The sequence below is a fragment of the Pelmatolapia mariae genome, unplaced genomic scaffold (assembly GCF_036321145.2).
Source record: "Pelmatolapia mariae isolate MD_Pm_ZW unplaced genomic scaffold, Pm_UMD_F_2 NODE_ptg000231l+_length_33578_cov_1, whole genome shotgun sequence".
NCBI lineage: Eukaryota > Metazoa > Chordata > Actinopteri > Cichliformes > Cichlidae > Pelmatolapia > Pelmatolapia mariae.
Window position 1 is genome coordinate 22,767 of NW_027051922.1, and position 8,646 is coordinate 31,412.

The window sequence follows — 8,646 nt, forward strand, 5'->3', positions numbered from 1 at the left end:
GTTTTTTATTATACGTTTTATAATCCTCTGATAGGAATTCTCCGGAATACAATACGATAGTGACGTGAGAGATTTGCAGCAGAAAAGCTTAATAACTTAACAGTTACATCCGATAACTTGATATAGCACTTGCTCTTACTGTTTTTCATATGAACTGACTCATCAGAGCTCTGCCTGCTAATGTTACTAGAAGGAAATTTGTTCTGAGTGTGTGTGGTTCAGGTAAATGACGGCTTCCTGTATTGCACAAATGTTTTAGTTTTTTTTTTTAAGTCAAGTATCATTTACAGCTTAATTAATTTTTTTTTTGTAGCCAAAAATCCTTGTACTCGGTGCACTCACACAAAGCTATCTTATCTTTGTATCTCAGCATAGTATAAGAAATGCTTTGATATGACAGTTTGGGAATTAATTTGGATTTGTGATAACTCAAAGAAACGTGATCTAAAGAACAAAAGCAGGGAGGGAAATCATCTCATGTGATCTAATCTTCTCATTCATAAGTTCAATATATATCCCACATTCTCACATTTGAATTCAAAAGGAGGAATATCATATCAAACTATTAGAGCAGGATCATGCTGTATGTTTGTGTGCGCTGGTATATATACAGCCCTGTTCCCAGAAGAGTTGTGATACTGTAAAACGTACATTAAACTGAATACAGGGATCTTATACTTCAAGATATGATTTCAAATACTGAAACAGATTTTTTTTGTATTAATCATTTTAACCCTGGAGAAACCATGGGGTCAAATTTGACCCCATGGTTTCCCTAGAAAACCAATGGGGTCGGCTCTGACCCCATGGGTTCTCCAGGGTTAAAAATATCCACATTTTGAATGTGGTGCTTCTAAAAATACAGAACAGAAACAACGGGAGTCTGGAAATGTTGTGTAAAAAAACACCTTGTGAAAAATCCTACAAGTAACTGGTTAATGATTAGTAACATGATTGCTTTATAAATAGTATTGCAGAATAGTGCAGTCTTTCAGTAATAAAAATGGAGAGTGATTAACTACTGGTCATTGTGAACGAAAGTCTTTGCAAATATATAAGACTCTATTGATCCTGAACAACATATACACCTTTCTGAGCAACTTTGATGTTGCTTATTTCAACAAAACAAGGAAAAACTGCAAGGTGTTTCTAGTAACATGATTTGATTCAGTAATATAAGGGTGTGGGTGCAAAGCCCTCCTGTCTGTAATTCTTGAATAATGAAACAGAAAGTACAACTCAAGACATCCCGGGCTTCTGAAGAACTGAAATCTTTTATCAAGACAGAACAATAAAACACTTAAACGTTTAAAAGTACTCCTCAGTTCCCAAACACTTTCAGAGCATTGTTAAAGGAAGAGGTGAGAGAACGCACAATGTTGTGTTTGTAGAAATCTATATATAAAAAAAGAGTTTGAATTATTTGAGTGACATTGCCTTTTCTTGTTGTATGGAAACAGCAGAGTTTTCATTACTTACTAGTTTATGAAGCCCCTTTTCAATACATTGTGTAAACATGTATGTAATTGCACTTTATATATCAGTAATATACAATTGGTAATCCCCATAAAACCTGTATCATCTGGCTTCTGCAAACATCAACCAATATGTTTTAACTTAGTGTTCTGACTGACATTTTTCCATGCACAATTATCATGATTTCATTGTGGAATACTTCATTTCCTGCTTTCTGGTGGTTGTTTTATTCTGTCTTTGGTCCCGATAACCTGCATCATCCTATCCACTCAGCCAATTCAAATAGCTGTATATAAGCAACTTTAGGAGTGTGAGGTGACAAGATGATGAAGCATTTCACTTTGATATTCTGCTTATGACTTTAGTTTATTTGTATTTATAAAGCACTTTTCTAAACAAAGTTACAAAGTGCTGAACAATAATGATTAAAGCAACAAATATGAAAAGTTAAATTAAAAATAAATACCGTGGAGAAAAAAACAATTAAAAATTCAAAAAGATTTGATAAAGGTGTTTGCAGCTATAGAAAGCCAAATTCTATTAAATTAAATTAAATTAAATTTGATTGCATTTATAAAGCAAAGTATAGATCCTTTAACAAAACCGAGAACCCCAACAATCAGAAGACTGCTTTTGAGGAAGCACTTGGCGACAGTGGGATGGAAAAACTCCCTTTTAACAGGAAAAAAAGGCGCAGGGAGGGGCAGCCATCTGCTGATGCAAAAGACTTTAAAGCATGAAACGTCTTCAAAATGGTGTTTTAATCTATTTTCACGTTATATTGAGTCTATTAAAACACACACACACACACACACACACACACACACACACACACACACACACACACACACACACAGAATATATGCACATATAACATGTGCTGATGACATGACTCATCTCATTACTCCGAAAACATCAGTACCATAGATTATAATTCCATTTTCAATATCAACCGATGAATTTCATACTCTGAATAAACCCTTTTAAATAAACATTTCATCGCTCTCAAGCTGGAACTTTACAATGAACGACCACTGTCATCGGATTTCATTTACTTCCACTGTAGAAACACTAGATGGAGATAAACATCCACCACCAGGCGCCATACTCGTAATAACACAATTTTATAGTACAGCACAATGTTCTCTGGTGATGGGCACCTCGATAATTTAGTAATAACAAACAGATTTCAAAGCATATAAAAAACAAGTCGAAGACACAGACTAAGGACACTAATGCGGTCAATGGTGAATTTGAATGTTTATGCTTTCGAATTATTGGAAACAGGCAAAAAGAAAAATGAAATAAACTGAAAAAAGCACTCCCTGGTCTGTATCCCCACGTAAGCCCACCCCCCGTGAAAGTGAAATCTGCCATCCGTGCTGCAGTTCCTCTACAGTCTTTAATTTGAAGTCACTCCTACCAGGACGTATTTCCTCGGGCACAAGCGCGCGCTGGAGCCTGCCGTCTTATTAACGCACAGGTTTACTGACACAGCACTGGATCTACAAAGGACCCAAGGACACAGACTTTTGAATCTAGTTAGCCTGATTAAAAGCAGCTAACACTGACATCATTTTATTGTACGGCTCCCTAAACGGATGGCATCGTAATAAAAAAAAGAAAGAAAGAAAAAAAAGTTATCACTCGGGGGAGAATCCTTTGCGTAAAATGGGGACCGAGTATGAATGATGTATTGCGCAGAATCTCGGCTCATTTAACCTACGATTAATTTACCGGAGAGAAGCGCATCTCCATCTCGTGGGATGCGAGCGGGGCATGTCTTGGCTGAATGCTGTTGCACGGTTTTGGTTAGACGGTGCCAAACTTGCGCAAAGAGCCCGATTCTGCACAAGAACTGATCGTTGCCAGTAAGGTGACCGAAAGCACACAATGTCAGCCATACGGCGGAAATTTGGCGAGGACTACCAGGTGGTAAACACCAACCGGAGCATGACTTTTTCCGCGCCGGTGAAGAAAAAGAGGCAGCGGTTTGTAGAGAAGAACGGCCGCTGCAATGTCCAGCACGGTAACCTTGGGAGTGAAACCAGCAGGTACATCTCTGATCTATTCACCACGCTGGTGGATCTAAAGTGGCGCTGGAACCTGCTCATCTTCATCCTCACGTACACGGTGGCGTGGCTGGTCATGGCTTCGATGTGGTGGGTCATCGCTTACATCCGCGGAGACCTGAGCTACGGCGGCCACAACTCGTCCTACACCCCGTGCGTCGCCAACGTCTACAACTTTCCCTCTGCGTTCCTGTTCTTCATCGAGACCGAGGCGACCATCGGCTACGGCCACCGGTATATCACGGAAAAGTGTCCTGAGGGTATCATCCTCTTCCTCTTCCAGTCGCTGCTGGGCTCCATCGTGGACGCTTTCCTGATTGGCTGCATGTTCATCAAGATGTCGCAGCCCAAGAAGCGCGCGGAGACGCTGATGTTCAGCCAGGACGCGGTCATTTCGCAGCGGGACGGGAAGTTATGCCTCATGTTCCGAGTGGGAAACCTGCGAAACAGCCACATGGTGTCCGCTCAGATCAGGTGCAAACTCATAAAGGTAAGCACGCACGTTACCTGGGTGATAGCCAGAGGATGTAGTTTCTCCTGCGCCACCTCAACTCTGAACGTGTTGTGTCTGAATAAAAAACACTCTCAAATTGTTAAGTGTGTGTTAAGCGTTGTGACTGTTTTTCAAGCCATGCACCGAATTTCTGTTTTCCCAGATTTGACTATTTCAGGGCAAAGATTCCCACTGGACGGCCTGGAATATACGAAGGAAAGCATGGACTTAGAACTTTTAACTGTAACTCTCCAAGTGTTACAGCTTTTCTTATTGATATATATGTGTATATATATATATATATATATATATATATATATATATATATATATATATATATATATATATATATATATATATACAACAACTTCCATTCACACACTACACCAAAGTAATTAAGTAATAGATAAATTTTAAATTTTTTCTGAACTAATGGAAGATTTATATTTTATAAGTACAGAACAGTCTGGACAATGAACTGCCAGAAGTTTAAGATCAGCCTGTACGTGGCCCACGATTTGAAATGAGTTTAGCATCCCTGCTGTAGGGGCTCTGCTTTTATAGCGAGGCTCCATCGTGAGCTGTGCTTTAATAAGTGGCCATTTACTCCCCAGAGCATCCTACTTACAGCTACAGGCTGTGTATTTCAGCTCTGTGTTTATCAGCTCTCCTCTCTTCATTTCTGAGATGCTGAGTGAGCTGCCTGCTTCAGCGAGGGTCATCACAAACTGCCCCCCACCCCTCCTTCAGTCAGCAGTATGGCTGTCAGTGGGTTGTATATTCAAGTTCAGCCTCAACTTAAGCTGTCCACAGATGAGATGAATGCCTCCCCCAGGAAATAGTTTGTGGCAAACTACAGCACGAGCACTTGGTTAAAAGATCATTTCTAAAGTTAACCGGCTACAATGGCTGTAATTCATGTGGCCACTCTTTCCTAAAGACAGGACAAAATGTAACTATTAAATACTGAGACGTGACAGTGATTTGGCATTTTACCAGAGCAACTGCTGCCTTTCAGTGCTGCAAAAAATAAAAATAAAAATCCGGAGGATGAAAGGAGAGCCGAGGCAGCTGCTGTCGGCTATGATAAAAGGGAAGAGGAAAACATTTTGTGTCATGCAATTTCACAACTGAAATAGACTGAAACTGCAGCTTCAAACAGCAGTCTCTCACCAGGGGAATGCTTTTCTCAAGTTCTCTAAGCAACATTTTTTTTGATCTGGAGACCTTATGACTGATGGACAGTGCTCCACAGTGTCTGTGTATCTCAGGTGCTGAAAAAAGTCCAAACACAACAATTCATCACAATTTGAGGACTTTGTATGAGCCCGCATAAGCTCCCTGTAGCAGTGTTCATCAGTTTAAACCTTAATAGCCGGCAGCGCTTTGTTGTGACAGTTGTGCTTTTGTCACTCCTTTGGAGTTGTGAGGTGATCTTTGGTGACGGCTCACTTTTATGAACTCACACCAACGAGTTGATTGTACTTAGTTGTTTATTTTGTGTTCTTAACCAAGTCAACAGAAAAAAAATGTTTAAAGTCCTTTTAAAATGTTTTAATCCCTCTATTTTTCATTTGACTTCAATAAAAAGAAAGAAATAATAAATAAAAGTCACTCATTATTAAAAGCCTTATTACTGCCACTGTTTCAGCTCTTTCTCCCATTTTTATTTCATTACGTTATCAATTGTCCTTTAATTAACAGCTGAGAAAGGCAAAGGAAAAATATGGTGTCTTGATTGCACTTAATCACCAGTCTCACAGATGAATAATCACACAGAATGCACCATCATCAACTTTCCTCCCTCCGCAGAGGAGAGCAGTTCATTTCAGGCCGTTTTACACTCTGCATAATAGTCGCCTCTAATGCATTCTGTCCTGTTTGAAATAACAGAGTGAAAGCAGTAAAACAAACACCCACGGGACACGCTGTAAAATTTCAGCCTCAATCAGAGCCACTGTAGATTTATCATTAAAGAGGAATTGTTATGAAAGTTTAAGCTGTATTTGGTTCCTGATACTGTAACTGAATTCATCAGGCAGTCAGGTGTGATTTGTAGCATTCACAGCAGAACATACTGGAACAAATGCTGCATTACTGTTGCTGATTAGATACATAATGGAGACCCAGTACTTTAGCTGTGCAGGTAGCTTTCTCGGTCTTGCCTCACGTCTCAGGTTTAAGTGAACGTGCCAGCCTGGAGTGCTGCTTAATTACTGCATGGTAAACATTTGCTGTTTAGAGTGCTTTCATCCATCAGCTTTTTTTTTCAGACTTTATTTAAACAGTCCTTGGCTTCGTTTCTAAGATCAGTTGATTAAATTTATGTGATGATCCTGACCTGGGATTTCTGCCAGTGAGTAATGATCATTAAATGATATTTTTAAGCTACAATCGTTTATGTGTTAATGGAAGGTCAGATGTCCAGGACATATGAATCACGTGTAAAATAAAAATAAAAATATTCAATTAACCTGCAGTAAAGGGTCAAAACCTGTTTGATGAATTCATAACTCTTGTCCACATTTAGCTGATTGTGATATTTTAAGAAGAAGCCTTCATCATCTTTGGATCCTGGACTAATCGTGCTGTGAAATTTGTGCGCAGGGTATGATCGTAGCACTGCTGCATTGTTCCTTTTTTCCTGCCCATGTACTTACGTCACTGTGTTGTCAAACTGCACAGCGGTGTATTGTAGAGTAGATTGATTCTACATAGCCCTCTAGTACTACAGCTGCGCTGTGCAAACGATGCCATGGCTCGTGTTCAGGTAGCACGCCACTCAAGGTCACTGTCAGATGTTTTGCCCACAAAGCTGGCTGAAGAAATGAGGCGTGCTGCAGTAAATCCTAATGATGGAGCAGTGCAAACGTACGGTGGCACGGCAGCATTAATCAGTTATGGGGATAGTCAGAGATACCTAGGCATGGGCCATAAATTTGCTGTGAGACCTGGATACTCTGGACTTTTGGGAAAAAGTAAAGTTGGTGTGTGTGCAGTCAGTGAATTATTATAGAAAAGAATACTTGGTGGAGCATTTGGACTCTTCAGCTATGTATTTTCTGACTCTTTTACACAATGATGTAAGAAACTGTCACTGGAGCGCTAAATAATTCCCCCTTGCTATGTGGGCGTCTATTGGACGATCTATGAACATTAAAGCCAACACTGATCTCCTTGAGTTTGCCCTCTAATTGGTGGATGTGAATTTTACTGAGTTTCATCAGCAGAAGTTTAGAGGACTGAAGCACAAGTAGAAATGTAAAGTAAGAGGTGATGGTGGGCGTGCCTCTTTCCATTTCACATGTCTCTTTTATCGACAAGCTCAGTGACATATGGGACTTGTCTAGAAGATGTGATAACAATATAAAAGATTTACTTTAAACATTGTAGCCTTATTTCCCGGTTTCTGTGAGACAGGCCTAAATACATTTTAAATGAGCCTCATCGGATGTTGTTATGTACAGGAAGCACGTAAGAGGCACAGCTGTGACAAAAATGTAAAAACAAAAGAAATAATCATTTAAAAAAACTGCCAGCTGCTGATAATTGAGATGCTAAAAATTGATTTAAGTAAGAGATTATTCAGTTTCTCGTGGCCTTTTGAATTTTCTCCCATTCTTAACACACATTACTAATTTTCAGGCTTTATTATTAATAATTAATTAAACATTAATATATTCCTTCTTGTTTTTTTATTCATTCTCCATTCTTTTTTCTGATGCTCATCCAGGTCCAGATCACAGTGGTGTGGTCTAAGCAAAGATGCTGAGACCTCCCTCTCCCCCGCCCTTTTTGGTGGGACACAGAGGCATTCCCAAACTAGTCGAGAGACATAATCTCTCAGTGATGTCCTGGTTTTCCCCTTAGTCTCCTTTGAGTAAGACATGCCTGAAATGCCTCGTTTCACTCTTTTCTTTTCTACTTTTAGCCCTGTCCCTGTCTAAGGCTGAGCCCAGACACTCTTCTGAGCAGGCTCATTTGCACTGATTGTATCTGTGATCTCATTCTTTTAGTCACTACCCACAGCTCGTGGTCATAGGTGAGGGTGAGAATGTAGATCGACTGGTAAATCAACAGCCTCGCTCTCTTTGCTACAGCAGAGCAACATAGGATTGACATCACTGCAGATGCTGTAAAAGTCCATCTGTCAATCTCCCACTCCCTTCTTCCCTGACTTGTGACCACGACTCGGAGATACCTGAACTTCTCCACTCGGGCTAGCAACTCATTCCCAGGTATGAGTGGGCACTCCATCCTTTCTGCCTGAAAACCATGGCCTCAAACTTGGAGGTGCTAATTTTGGTAAATGGACTGGTTCTTATATAGCGCCTTTCCACTCTTCTGAGCACTCAAAGCGCTTTTCACATTTGCTGCACATTCTGAAGCAAACTACCCCAGTGCAAACTGGAGGTCATGGCTTGAAGGAGCTATCAGAACTAAATCAGCTGGAAAAAGCAGATCCTGAGAATACCAAATGTGACACCCTCCACCCTTTGGCTGCCACAGAATTTGTGACGAAGAGCAGGAGTAGGGAAGTCCAACAATGGAAAACATCAGACTTGCTGATAGCAATACAAATCAAACTCCAACTACAGTAATACC

General features: G+C 40.1%; 1 protein-coding gene across 1 annotated transcript; it reads left to right on the forward strand.

The window, feature by feature from the left end:
- Nucleotides 1-1,954: 1,954 nt before the first annotated feature.
- On the forward strand, nucleotides 1,955-4,297 carry LOC134622825 (G protein-activated inward rectifier potassium channel 1-like). Its single transcript, XM_063468155.1, has 2 exons — nucleotides 1,955-4,038; nucleotides 4,205-4,297. Exons 1-2 carry the CDS (start codon nucleotides 3,370-3,372, stop codon nucleotides 4,208-4,210), a joined length of 675 nt encoding a protein of 224 aa, XP_063324225.1. The 5' UTR covers nucleotides 1,955-3,369; the 3' UTR covers nucleotides 4,211-4,297.
- Nucleotides 4,298-8,646: the final 4,349 nt, after the last annotated feature.